Source organism: Salpingoeca rosetta, assembly GCF_000188695.1.
Source record: "Salpingoeca rosetta unplaced genomic scaffold supercont1.15, whole genome shotgun sequence".
In the NCBI taxonomy this organism is placed as follows: Eukaryota; class Choanoflagellata; order Craspedida; family Salpingoecidae; genus Salpingoeca; species Salpingoeca rosetta.
This window is the reverse complement of record NW_004754919.1, coordinates 71,012-84,490: the sequence shown is the minus strand read 5'-3', so window position 1 is coordinate 84,490 and position 13,479 is coordinate 71,012. Positions and strand designations below refer to the sequence as shown.

At 56.1% G+C, this 13,479-nt stretch overlaps 3 protein-coding genes across 3 annotated transcripts in view; 2 read left to right on the top strand and 1 right to left on the bottom strand.

The window, feature by feature from the left end:
• Positions 1-14: 14 nt before the first annotated feature.
• Positions 15-4,341, top strand: PTSG_05807 (uncharacterized protein; the record flags this gene model as incomplete). The annotated part of the gene is made up of 6 exons (XM_004992642.1): positions 15-56; positions 308-1,889; positions 2,169-2,340; positions 2,560-2,671; positions 3,024-3,481; positions 3,723-4,341. The coding sequence occupies 6 exons, from the start codon at positions 15-17 to the stop codon at positions 4,339-4,341; spliced, it is 2,985 nt and encodes a 994-aa protein (XP_004992699.1).
• A 264-nt stretch (positions 4,342-4,605) lies between these two features.
• Positions 4,606-8,126, bottom strand: PTSG_05806 (eukaryotic translation initiation factor 2 subunit 1). The gene is made up of 10 exons (XM_004992641.1): positions 7,913-8,126; positions 7,637-7,680; positions 7,423-7,463; positions 7,244-7,313; positions 6,860-6,940; positions 6,673-6,714; positions 6,468-6,559; positions 6,008-6,215; positions 5,659-5,802; positions 4,606-5,247 (listed from the first exon to the last, which is right to left on the bottom strand). Exons 1-10 carry the CDS (start codon positions 7,995-7,997, stop codon positions 5,149-5,151), a joined length of 906 nt encoding a protein of 301 aa, XP_004992698.1. The 5' UTR covers positions 7,998-8,126; the 3' UTR covers positions 4,606-5,148.
• A 30-nt stretch (positions 8,127-8,156) lies between these two features.
• Positions 8,157-13,479, top strand: part of PTSG_05805 (uncharacterized protein) — a 6,651-nt gene continuing 1,328 nt past the window's right edge. Inside the window, exons 1-15 of the mRNA XM_004992640.1 lie at positions 8,157-8,231; positions 8,489-8,620; positions 8,873-8,965; positions 9,114-9,170; positions 9,463-9,603; positions 9,906-10,105; positions 10,352-10,445; positions 10,665-10,766; positions 10,924-11,010; positions 11,230-11,297; positions 11,536-11,649; positions 11,861-11,941; positions 12,284-12,551; positions 12,733-12,804; positions 12,999-13,229. Coding sequence (XP_004992697.1) covers positions 8,226-8,231; positions 8,489-8,620; positions 8,873-8,965; positions 9,114-9,170; positions 9,463-9,603; positions 9,906-10,105; positions 10,352-10,445; positions 10,665-10,766; positions 10,924-11,010; positions 11,230-11,297; positions 11,536-11,649; positions 11,861-11,941; positions 12,284-12,551; positions 12,733-12,804; positions 12,999-13,229 — 1,746 coding nt within the window. The 5' untranslated portion in view covers positions 8,157-8,225. The remainder of the gene's footprint in view (positions 8,232-8,488; positions 8,621-8,872; positions 8,966-9,113; positions 9,171-9,462; positions 9,604-9,905; positions 10,106-10,351; positions 10,446-10,664; positions 10,767-10,923; positions 11,011-11,229; positions 11,298-11,535; positions 11,650-11,860; positions 11,942-12,283; positions 12,552-12,732; positions 12,805-12,998; positions 13,230-13,479) is intronic.

Genomic DNA, 13,479 nt, shown 5'->3' with positions numbered 1-13,479 from the left:
CTCCAAAGAGCGACATGGATCCAACCACAGACGAAGGCCTTGTCGCTCCAAACAAGGTGAGACCTCAGTGAGGTTTTGTGCATGTGAGCATGTGTGTGAGCATGTGTGTGCGTGTGTGTGAGCATGTGTGAGCACATGAGTGTGTTCTTGGTGCACGTTTGAGTCGTTTGAATGTGCGTTGGGCGTGTGTTTGTGTGCGTGGTGTGTGCGTGGTGTGTGCGTGTATGCATGCATGCGGCGGTGTGACCACACCTCACCACACGCATGATGGTGCCGTGTTTCACTGCTGTGACTGCTGGCCGCACAGGGCAACAATGGTGGGACAGAGACCAGGGACGCTCAGGACAAGAGTCAGCGGCTCAACGTGACACCCGCGCCAGGGCAGGCAGGCAACACTAGGCCCACTGCAAAATCAACGACGACAACGACGACAACAACAACCACCACCACAACAGTAATGACAACAACCGTTGCACCAGCAGCGGCGACATTGACGACCAGCCGCCTCTCTGTGCACGTGTTTGGGTTCAACCGGCCGGACAACTTCCTGCGGCTGTGGGGGCAGCTGATGGCTGCGCGGCCAAGCGGCATGCCGACGTACTTTGTGATCCACGTGGACTACGACCGGGAGGAGAGCGAGGCGTGGAAGGAGCAGGTGACGGTTGCGTCGGGCCTGTCTGGGACGACGACGGCGCACGGCCCCGTGACGGCGGTGTTTGCTGCGTCGCCAAAGGGCCTGCGGGCGACGATGCTGGAGGCGTGGGCGCCCGTGGAGGGGGAGTACGCCATGTTTCTCGAGGACGACATTGAGGTGTCGGAGATGCTGTTTGTGTATGCCGAGCACTTTGTGCGGCGGTACGGGGAGGGCGAGGAGCAGGACCCGAGCGTGCTCGGGTACAAGCTGTACAACCAGAAGTGGGACGAGGTGAACCAGCGGTTTGAGCGGCCCGTCAACAACAACAACATGCCCTTCAAGATCCAGGAGCCGTGCAGCTGGGGCACGGTGTTTGTGGCGGCGCCATATGCGCGCTACCTGCGCTGGTACGTGGACCACAGCCGGCTGGACCCGTTTATCCCGCACGCGTGGAGCAACACGTGGGACGCGGAGCGCAGCGCAAAGAAGTACCTGCAGCGGTTCATGTGGGAGGAGCGGCTGTGGGGGCAGCTGATGGCTGCGCGGCCAAGCGGCATGCCGACGTACTTTGTGATCCACGTGGACTACGACCGGGAGGAGAGCGAGGCGTGGAAGGAGCAGGTGACGGTTGCGTCGGGCCTGTCTGGGACGACGACGGCGCACGGCCCCGTGACGGCGGTGTTTGCTGCGTCGCCAAAGGGCCTGCGCGGGACGATGCTGGAGGCGTGGGCGCCCGTGGAGGGGGAGTACGCCATGTTTCTCGAGGACGACATTGAGGTGTCGGAGATGCTGTTTGTGTATGCCGAGCACTTTGTGCGGCGGTACGGGGAGGGCGAGGAGCAGGACCCGAGCGTGCTCGGGTACAAGCTGTACAACCAGAAGTGGGACGAGGTGAACCAGCGGTTTGAGCGGCCCGTCAACAACAACAACATGCCCTTCAAGATCCAGGAGCCGTGCAGCTGGGGCACGGTGTTTGTGGCGGCGCCATATGCGCGCTACCTGCGCTGGTACGTGGACCACAGCCGGCTGGACCCGTTTATCCCGCACGCGTGGAGCAACACGTGGGACGCGGAGCGCAGCGCAAAGAAGTACCTGCAGCGGTTCATGTGGGAGGAGGGCCTGTTCCTCATCAGCATCAACCTGCCGGACCACAAGTCCCTCACCACCCCGCGCGTGGAGGCCGGCACAAACATCAAGCAGAAGTGGCTCCCCTACCTCAGAGAGCGCCTCGAGGTGCCCCTCGTCACTGCAAAAGGTGAGTGTTGCGTGAGTGTGTGTGCGTGTGTGCGTGTGTGTGTGTGCGTGCGTGCGTGTGTGTGTGTTTGTGTTTGCATGTTTGTGCGTGCGTACGTGCGTGCGTGTGCGTACGTGCGTGTGTGTGGTGTGTGTGTGCGTGTGTGCGTGTGTGCGTGTGCCTGTGTGCGTGTGTGGTTGTGGTGATGTGTGTGTGTCTGTGCGTACTCTGTGTTTTCTTTTCCAGCACAACCCACCTACTCTCACCACACCCCACCACCATCCTTTCCACGTCCACCAGACCCGCTGCCGGATGTGAGCGCGTGGCCTGCGCCATCTGATATGTTGCTGCTGACGTGGGGGCGAAAGCGCATTAAGGCGCCGCTGCTTCCCGGCCAACAGACCATCACCCGCTTCTCAGAGACCCTCCCCAGCAGCAAGGAGTTTGACCCAAGCCCAAAGCTGCCCGCACGGTGAGCTGGTGTGCGTGTTGCGCTTGTTTGTGTGTGCATGTGTGTGCGTGCGTGTGCGTGTGCGTGCGCATGCATTCGTCCGTGCATTTGTAGTGGCAAACCAGACACATCCACCAACACCGAATGTCAACCACCGAATGTCAACCACGGAGAATGTCATCATCACCACTTCTATCTCACCACCACCACCACCACCACCACCACCGCCATCGTTATCAGGGAGCGGTATCTGGACAAGGTGCGGCAGCGTGTGCGTAACCACGTACTCGACATTGATCTCGGCTGTGACCGCGACTGGCTGCCGGGGGAGGTGGTTGTGCTCAAGGAGATGGTGAGACGCAACCACAGAATACAGTTCACACCACCAAACATGCTCGTGTGGACAAGCATGCACAAGCACACATACTGATGCGCGGTGCCCATGCGCATGTGCTGCATTGTGCATATCGATGCATGCATGCTGTTTTGCTCCTGTGTTGGCTGCCTCTGCCACAAGCTCTCACTCGAATGCACGCACTACACTCACTCACACTCACTCACACTCACTCACTCTCACTCACTCACACTACACACACACACACACACTCGCACACACACACACACACTCGCACACACACACACTCACCACACTCACAACACTCACAACGCTCGCTCAATCCCAACCCCAATGTCCGCGTCGATAGCTGCAGGCGTCAAAAGTGTCCGTACCGGCCTCTGCGTCCGCCCACGTCATGTGTCTGCTTGCACGCATGCACGACCCAGCGCTGGGTCGCCCTGCCCTTGTGGTGGACGTGAAGCTTGGGCTTGGCTCGCGCGTACGGGCCATCAGCTCCGCGATGGCGATGGCAAGCAGTCTTGCGCGCACGCTGGTGGTGGTGTGGACACCCGATCACCACTGCGAGGCGTCGTTTCGTGACTTGTTTGCAGCGCACGAGGACCTCTCTGTGGTGGAGGATGGTTCCGAATTCCTCAAGTTGGCAAAGAACGCACGTGGCACATGGAAGATGGTTGACATGCTCAACGCAGCGGTACGCGCCAGTCCACTCAATTTCCCCAAGAGCAAGCACGTGTACATCACCACGGCATACGCACTCAACAACTCGCCGCTCTGGCACTACCGCAACGACAACATTTATCTCAGGTACGGTGTGCGTGTCTGCGTGAGTGTGTATGCATGCGCATGCGTGTGTAGTTGCTGTGCGACTTGCTTATCTGATGTGTTGTCCTCGTGTTGACACGTCATGATTTCATCACTGCACGACACTTCATTTCAATACCTCCCCTCTCCTCAACATGTTCATGGCTGCACGACTCACGCCACATCTTCACTCCACCTCACATCATTCGTCACTCTGCTTACCACGGCACGATCATCTCACCAGGGGCCTGTTGCGACAGCCAAGCAGTCCCGTCCAAGCCATCATCAACCGCTACTACTCGTCGCTTCCCGTCAGTGCACCAGATGCCCCAGACTTCCACGCGCAGCTCACGGGCGTGCACGTGCGCATGAACACGGACGTGCATGGTGAGGTTGGCGGTGACCGTGACAGCATGCTCGACCTTGCTGTCCCCTTCCGCCTGGCGTGCCACTGGCGCCATTTTGTTGGCCGCATTGCAGCGCTTGAACCGCCCGTCACAGAAGTGTTTGTATCCAGCGACGTGCCTTCTGCTGCTGCCGGCCTGGCACAGCATGTCACCGTGCACGCCCTGCCCACGTGCACCACGCGCAACACAACGTGCATGCAGATTGCGACTGCCAGCGCCATGCTGCTCAGCAGGTGCTCGCGTGTGCTCCTCAGTCGGTGGTCTGCCTTCTCCGAGGTGGCGGCCCGCGCAGGGGGGCACAAGTTCGACTATGCATGCGATGGCCCCAAGGACGGCTGGAGTCTGGCTGGTGGGGAGTATCGACAGCTGCGGGAGGAGGTGGCTGCGTACTTGGCGTCACAGCACTGGCAGCAGAAGCAGCCTGTCATCAAGGCGTTCTCCTCATATCGATCATAGCACCTACTGCTCCTTCGGACGGACCAGCCGCTGCTTTGCATAGTTCTAGGCGAACCGCGGTGCCGGGACGTGGCTGTGGCGAGCAGGTGCAGTTGCTGATCGTGATAGTTGAGAGAGGAGAGGAAAGGAGGGGGGGGGGCCGTGGTTGATGGTGGTTTGGTGTTGGAGTGAATTTTGGGAAGGGGGGGGGGAAGCAAGTGCGATTGCCGTTATCAGCAATCGGTGGGCTGCTCGGAGACGTATTATTCAAACAGGTGTGTATGTGTATGTATGTGTATGTGTGTATGTGTGTGTGCTTTGATGACCGCATCGAGTAAACTTTAGGCCAAGAACAGCCGCAGCTGTGGTGGTGGTGGTGGTGGTGGTGGTGGTTGACAGGAAGTGTGCGGGGAAGGGCCTTTTACGAGCGACAACAACGACATCACACACTCGGCATGAAAGGCGAGAACAACAAACAAACACACAAACAAGCAAACAACAAGGAAGGAGAGGGCCCTGATATTGCACGCGTGCAAATGATTACAGGTGAGGACAAACAACAGGCAGGAAGCAAAAGGCGAGAAAAGAACAATCAAGCTGGCTGGCTTGCCGCTGTGAGGGCTGGCGACGAAAGGAACCAAGCAAACAAACAAGGCAAACGAGCACAGAGTAATGGATGGATGGGTCGGTTTGATGCTGTGAATTGTGCGACGAGTGGGACAAGCCACACAGGAGCTTAGATGCTAGTGAAGGGGGTTGGTTGGTTGGTTGGTTGGTTGGTTGGTGCTGCATGTCAAAGAGAGAGAGAGCGAGTGTGGCGCGAGGGGTTTACTCCTCGTCGTCCTCTTCCTCTTCCTCCTCTTCTTGGCCAGCCTCGTCCATGCGCTCCTTCAGCTTCTTCTCATCCTCATCGCTAACAGCTTGCGGCTGAATGCACAGACAAGACAAGACAAGACAAGACAGGCAGGCAGGCGCAAATTTGGGCAAGGCGCATGTGTTGGATGCGTGAGCAGTTACCGGTACCACCACCACCAGCAGCAGCAGCAGCAAAGATCATCGTGAACGCAAATGGGCTTGATTGCAGGACACACATATACAAGTGGCAGGCGCTGCACCTGACAAGAGCACCACCACCACCACGACGACGACGACCACCGACAACAACAACAACAACAACAACAACAACAACAACAACAACAACAACAACAACAACAACAACAACAACAACAACAACAACAACAACAACAACAACAACAACAACAACAACAACAACAACAACAACAACAACAACAACAACAATAATGACGACAGAAATCATAATGATGACGATGATGGTACCTCGCTGCGGACTTGGAGCTCGCCGTCGCGGGCCTCGAGCTCAGAGCGGATGCGCTCAATGCACGTGTTGAGTGCGTCAATGCCCAACTTGCGGTCCAGCGCAACCGTCTCAATCTTGTACGTCGGCGGCGCAATCAGGTTGATCTGGGTGGTGGAGGTGGAGACGAGAAGGTTGGGGGGGGGGAGGTGGTGAGCGATGGTAGTTGGAGCAGCCAAGGCGGTGGAAATTGACACAAACATGCTTCACAACAACAACAACAACAACAACAACAACAACAACAACAACAACAACAACGTAAACAACAGCAACAACAGCAACTTAAGCAACAGGAGCAAACGGAGGAGGCACCTGAATCTTGAAGTCGTCTGTGGACTCCTCGAGGCCAGCTTTGAGTGCAGACTTGACGGCCTCAATGCCCTCGTACGCGTAGCACTGCGCATCAACCTCCGCCCTGATCTTAACCGTGTTGGGCATGAGCCTGTGCTTGACCTTCTCCACAAGCTTCTCCTTCACATTCTCCGGAAGACCAAATGTGTCAAACAGCTCAGGTGTCTCACTGTCCACGCACACACGCAGCAGGTAGAGAGGAGAGGGAGAGGTGCGAGTGTGAGACGCAATGGCATGTGACGCGTCGTGAGGCGTCGTGACGCGTCAGTGATGAAGACGCACAGAGAAGAAGAAGAGGGGGATCATCTGGTGTGCCGTTCCACACGCGCGCGCGCACACACACATACACACACACACACTGCAATGCATCACCGCCACATGACAAGGGGGGTGGCATCATGTGTGTTGGTTGGATGCTTACACAATGGCCTTCTTGAAGGCCTGGTACGATGAGCCGGGCTTGTCGCCCTCCTCCAGCTTCCACGCCGTCTTCTCGTACAGCTCCTCAAGGTCCTGCAGTGCGGGCGGTCACAAAAAGGGGGACAGGGGGAAGGCAGGGTGTAAGTGCACGCGAAAACAGTGGAAGAAACGGTGGGAACAGGACACACACACACACACACACGTACGTAGCCTGTGGCGTCTGCGACGGTGCGGAGGATGGAGTTGACCTGAGGGGGGAAGCAACAGAGGCATTCAAGACCATGATGAGATGGGGCCAACGTGAACAGACAAACAACAGTACTTGAGACCCGAACCAGGCACGCAGGCAAGGAGGAATGTTGCAGGTACACTGGTCATTTTGAGGGAACGTACAATCTTTGCCTCGCTGTATCTGTTCTCGCACTTGGCAACCTCATCTGGGCTGACACGGCGCTTGGACAGGTCAATGTACCCCTGTGCGAACCACACCAACAAAACACGCAGAAAAGCCACAAGGCGTTGCATCCAATAGGTGAGCATTTGCGTTTGCATGCATGCGTGCATGTGTATATGTGTGAATACATATGTGCGTGTGTATGTGTGCATGTATGTATGTGTGCATGTATGTATGTGTGCATGTATGTATGTGTGCATGTATGTATGTATGTATGTATGTATGTATGTATGTATGTATGTATGTATGTATGTATGTGTGCATGTGGACATGTGCGTGTGTGTGATCGAGACACGTGGAACGGTTCATGAGCGCGAACGTACGCGGCCCTCGTCCACACGAAGGACAACAACGGCCTCGGTCTTGCCGACGCGGACGAGCTTGTTGATGGATCTGTCACAGCAAAGCAGCAGTACGAGCGCCATGAGCTTCATGCTACACGGCATTGCGCGTGCAGGTGGGTGCAAGTCAAACAATCAAACAAACGAGTTCACGCACACACCTGATGCGGCGTCGTGACAGCTCGCTGAGGAGGATCATACCCTGTAACGAGCGGTGCGTGAGGTAGGGGAATAGATGTGATGAGACGAGATGCATTGGAGGCGTGGTGTTTTTGTGATGTCATGCAGATTGTGTGTTTCATGCCAACCACGAAGGGAAGAGCGAGGGAGCAGCACCAGCGCAACGAACAGGGAGGAGGAATAAGTCGAGCGTACCTCAACGCCATCGTACTCGAGGAGCTCGACGTATGCGCCCATCTCTATCATTTTGTTCAAGAGAACAGAGGCGTGAGGTGCGGTTGGACAGCGGCATAGGCGGCGTGGGTGGCAAAGTATTGCACAGCAGCCGTCGCACAAGCAAAGCAAACACGCATAGATACAGATAGACAGGCGCACACATAGACACACACACACACACACGCAGACACACAGACACACAGACACACAGACACACAGACAGACACACACACACACACACACACACACACGCACCTGCGATGGACTTGACCTCGACCATGACAACATCCTCAAGTTCAGGGAACTTGTTCTTGTAGAAGCGGCAGCGCTTTGGAGGCATGACTGGTGATGTAAGGGGAGAAGAAGGAAGTGGTTCCCAATCGAAGACGCAGAGAGTCGAGCGAGTCGAGCGAGGTGCGTTGGTGAATGCGGCTGGCTGCGGCTGGCTGGTTGCTGGTTCTGAAGTCAAAGGCACAAGGCAAAAAAGGCACACTTCACGTGTGAACGGAGGATTGTTGGGAGATTTCAACGAATCCTCTACACTGCCTGGGCGGTTACGGCGGCGGCGATGATGGTGAGCGAGCAGCAGACACAACACACAGCTGACTGTCCTTCCCCATTGTGTTTGTGTTTCTGCGTGTTTGTGTTTCTGCGTGCGTGCGTGCGTGTGTGTTTGCTGCGTGCGTGCGTGCGTGTGTGTTTGTGGTTGTGGCGCGCTGTCTGAGGCATGTGGACATGATGTGTGCGGGTGTGGTGCGCTGTGTAAGGCATGTGTACATGGGATCGATGGCATCTTCGTCTCATGTACACTTCCATCACCTTGTGTTGTAGGAGGGCGAATTGAACATTGTGGAGTACATTGACAGGCTCAGCCTGCCCCATATCGACAATGAGCTGCACGCGGAGTCCTTGCTGGAGGCCTTTGAAGAGCACATTGAGCTCCTGTGGAAGCAACACGAGGAAGTATGTGCGTGTGTGCGTGTGGGTGTGTACGCGTGCTTGTGTCTGTGCAAACTGCGCTCATTGCGTGCTTGTGTGCGTGTGTGTGTGTGTGTGTGTGTGTGTGTGTGTGTGTGTGTGTGTGTGCGTGTGTGTGTGAATTGCGAGGGGGATTCCCACAGCCGTGACGGGTATTTGCTACATGCAGTCACTTGCCACCCCCTGTATCATGCACCAGCGCCCACTCACCCATCACCAATGTGCACACTCCACCAGGCGAAGAATGAGGTGAACCGGTTGGAGCTCGTGAGCAGATCTGGGGAGGATCGACACGTCACCACGCTGCAGCGGGCTGCAGACGAAATTGAGGTCAGCTATCCACCAAACACATGGCCACCGCACAACTCACCTTCAAGCACTCGTCCGCAGCTTGCCTGACTTTGAGAGTGATATACCCCATTGCAGCTCATCACCGTTTCTGCCGCTGTTGTACATTGCCGGTTTTGCTGGTGGTCAGGATGGAATGGACAGCTTGCAGAGCCTGGGGACCAACATTGCCGCCGTTGCTGTGAAAGTACGTCTGTGGTCAGCTCAACCATCACGCTCCTTTGCACAGCACTGCGATGATGAGGATGATCCATGCAAAGGATATCATACATCTCTGTTCAACCTCACATGATCCCTTTTTTCTCACCACCCTTGTGTTTTACACACACACACACACACACACACACACACACACACACACACACACACACACACACACACACACACACACACACACACACACACACACACGCACACACGCACACACGCACACACACACACACACACACACACACACACACGCACACGTACGCGTGCAGCTTGTGCATGTTGGCGACCAGCTTGAAGGGGCAAAGGGGCGGCGGGATCGGGCTGTGGACGCATCCACACTCATCCGACACTTTAGCGCTTTCGATGACTTTGACTCCCGTCTCTTACCGCCGTTTGACAAGCTCGAACACGTACGTCACACGCATACACATGTGCAGAGATGAAGAGAAAGGGCACATAGAACAATGGGCTGTAGTCCTCGGGTCCTTGCTGTGTATGCTTGCTCAGTGCACGGCTGCCCACAGCCATGGTGCACGGAGTCGTGCTGTCATCTCCCCAATGGTATCTCTTCTAACCCGTTCCTTCCACCACCACCACCTCCTCGTCCTCGTCCTCCTCCTCCTGGCTTATCTCTCCTTTGCCCACTCCTGCTTGCCTTCCATCCGCCCCCTCTACCCCTTCACCACCGCCACAACAACCCCTCTGCCTACAGCGTGCAGACCTTGATGACCGCGACCTTGCGCGCGGCGTCGACAGAACGCGGCGGCCACAGGACGAGCACCTCTCTGACGATGAGCTCGGGGTTGCCGCTGCCCTCATGGTCAAGATGAAGCACCTTGCTGCTGAGCTCAACCCACAGGCCTGCACCACCGCCCGCCAGCGCATTGCGTTTGTCAACCAGGAGCTCGAGGAGTAGGTTACCGCCAAGTGCGGGGTGTTGTGGCACGTCTTTGTTGTACTGTCGTGCATATGGGTGAAGTTGTGACGATGGTGATGGTGGTGGTGATGATGATGGTGGTGGTGGTGGATGCAGTGCATTGTGTGGCGCGATGCAGGTCCTGGATGTGATGAAGCCATTGCAGCAGCGCGTGCATTTGTTGGGCCAGCTTTCTATTTGTCCTTTGCCCTCATGCGCTAAATGCGCGCGAATGCTTGCAGGCAATGCGTTGCGGAGTTTCGCCGCTCGCTCGTGCTGGACAAAGTCGATCGCATGAAATTCATGGCCCGCACCCTGCAGAGCCTGAGCCCAAAGGTGTGCTGTACTGTATTGTGGTGTGGTGCATTGTGTGTGGTGTGCTGTACTGAATTGGCGTGTGCTGCATTGTGTTAGCGTGTGCTGTGTCGTGGTGAGCATAATATAGGCTGCGTGCATGTGTCGCGTTGTGTCGTGTTGGGCAATGAAAGTGTCCCCCCAGCAGTTCATAGCCTTGTTCACATTGACATGTGCTGGGCTGGGTTCTGCTCGATTCAGAAACATGCCAAGGTGATGGATGTGATGATTGACCACATCATGACCGGGTTTCATGGTCTGGACGCGAATGTGTTTGAGGCAGCCATCCAGCTCTGCAAGCAGGTGAGTCAGTCAACACGAAGGCATGTGTCCTGCCGCTTTTTCATCCCTCACTCACCCAAAAAGCATGGACCCCCACCATTGCTTAGCCAATGCACCAGCCCTCCAGCTAACCAACCAACCAACCAACATCACCCAACCAACCCTGCCGCTGGATCAGGCTGCCTCGTTGACGTCGCGTGTGTTTGACGATCCCAGCACGGTTCTGCATCTCTTTGTCCATAAAGTCTTTCATCGCGTCATCGAGGTCAGCAGCCACACCCCCTTGCCCGTGTACATTGCGACAGGGACATTGTGTTCATGTTGTATTGGTGCTTGTGCGTTGGTTGTGTTGCAAACTTTTGTGTTTTGTGTGTGTGTGTGTTGTGTGTGTGTGTGTGTGTGTATGCATGACGTTGTGTCATGGACGCACATGTGAATCCCGAGCTTACCTTGTTGGCGCTGCACACCTCGTGTGTTTCTGCAGGCGCACGTGAGCAAAGAAATGAACCGAGCCGGCGACAAGATGCAGTGCCTGTACAACCTCTTTCTCAGGTTCGTTTGCGACTCTGAAATGCACCTCGTCCACACCAGCATCTCCTGCACGACAATGATTTGTTCATTCAGCCGCCATCGCCTCGGCGTTTGCCCCGTCCTTCAGCATCATCAGCACAATACTAGTTGCCACTTTACATTCAGACTCACTTACTCACCCACTCACTTACTCACCCACTCACTCACTCACCCACTCACCCACTCACTCACCCACCACCATCACCATCGTCGTCGTCAGGGTTGGCGAGACTGCTGCTGAGCTGGACGAGGAGCTTGAGATGCACATGGATGCCGCCATGAAGAACGATCTCTGTCGCAGCGTCTTCAACTCATATCTCCCAGACTACCTCGAGTGCGTTGCTGTATCCTCCCCTTTGCTGGGTGCTGTGTGTGTGTGTGTGTGTTGTATGTGTTTTGTGTACGTGCATGTGGTTGCTTGTGTTGTGCTGTGTTGTGTGTACACGTGCGTGTGCATGTGCATGTGTACGTGTGTGTGTGTGTTGTTGAGTTGTGCATGGTGTTCATAAGCTGACGCTGCTTCCCCTGTGTGCGTGCGTGTGCAGCTCCGAGTTGGATTTGCTTCGCGACGCGTACACATCTGCGCTCTCATCGTTCTACAACGAAATCAGCCACGAGCGCATCAGGTTCGCACACACATACGCACACACACACACAATTGCATGTGCACACATGTGTGAGGATCAGCCTTGTCGGCTCATGCAAGTCCTCAACCACCACCACCACCACCACCATCATCAACCACCACCACCACCACCACCACCACCACCACCACCACCATCATCAGCCACCACCACCACCACCACCACCGCTCCCACCACCATCATCATCAACCACCACCACCACGATCACAACACGTTATCATCACCTCATCAATTGTCACCACCACCACCACGATCACAACACGTTATCATCACCTCATCAATCGTCACCACCACCACCACCACCACCACCGCTCCCTGCTGCAGCAAAGGGACGTCGCCAAAGCTCGGCCGGCGACTGGTGCGCGGTAGCGGTGATGACGAGACGCCACGCGGTGATCTGGTCGATGACACTCTCGCCATTGGCATGATCCACGACAACCAGGTCGCCCTGCACCGCTGCGCTGTTGTTGCGCCGAAGACGAAGGTTGCAGAGTGGTGCTTCCGCATCTTTGTGGAGCTGCTTGACGGTCTGTGCAAGGAGCACCTTGGGTATGCCCTCTGGTACGGCATCAAGACACTCCCGCCACGCAAGGTGTGCACGCTTCGGGACTTGTGTTGTGGTGTGCTGTGGTGTCTTTGTGTGCGTGTGCGTGTATGTTTGTATAGCTTGCGTGTGTGAGTGTGGTGCGTGTTGTGTATGTGTGTGCGTGTGAATCCTGTTGAAACCGCACCCCCCTCATCATCCATGGGCACAATTGCATGTTGTGCTGCAGCCCAAGTCTGAGCCGTCGCTCGTGTTTCTCCAGACGATGCATGACGTCAACAGCACCGTCTTCCTCGTGCAGGTGAGCACTCGCGTCGTGGTGGTGGTGGCAGCAGTGTTGGTGGTGGTCGTCGTCGTTTACAGGGAGTGTTGGTATGATATCAATACGCGCACTTTGCACCTGCACACACACGCACGCACGCACGCACACACACACACACACACACACACACACACACACGCACACACACACACACACGCAAACTTGTTTGGCAGAAACACTACCAGAGCAACGTTGCGCCGCTCGTGGCGAGCAACCCGGATGTGCTGCAGGCGTGTGTGTCGCGCAAGAATGCGGTCATGACGCGGCTGGAGGAGGACATTGGGACCGGTCTGGCACGATGCATGGGGGCAGTCACAGAGTGGACGAAGCACTGCCTCGCACAACAGGACAAACACGACTTCAAGCCAGAGGACCCAGCCGTGCTTGCCCTGTCCTGTACAAAGGTGACGTGCTGGTGTTGTGAAGTGTGTATGTGGACGTATGTGTCCAGAGAGAGAGGGTGTGTGTGTGTGTGTGTGTGTGTGTGTGTGTGTGTGTGTGTGAGTGTGTTGTATGTGCTGGCGTGCGTTCACTGGTTTGCACGTCGCCATCCTGTCCACCTGCAAAGATTTGTCACACACACAAACACACACACACACACACACAGACACGCACACACCCAATACACACACCTAATACACACATACGATGCAT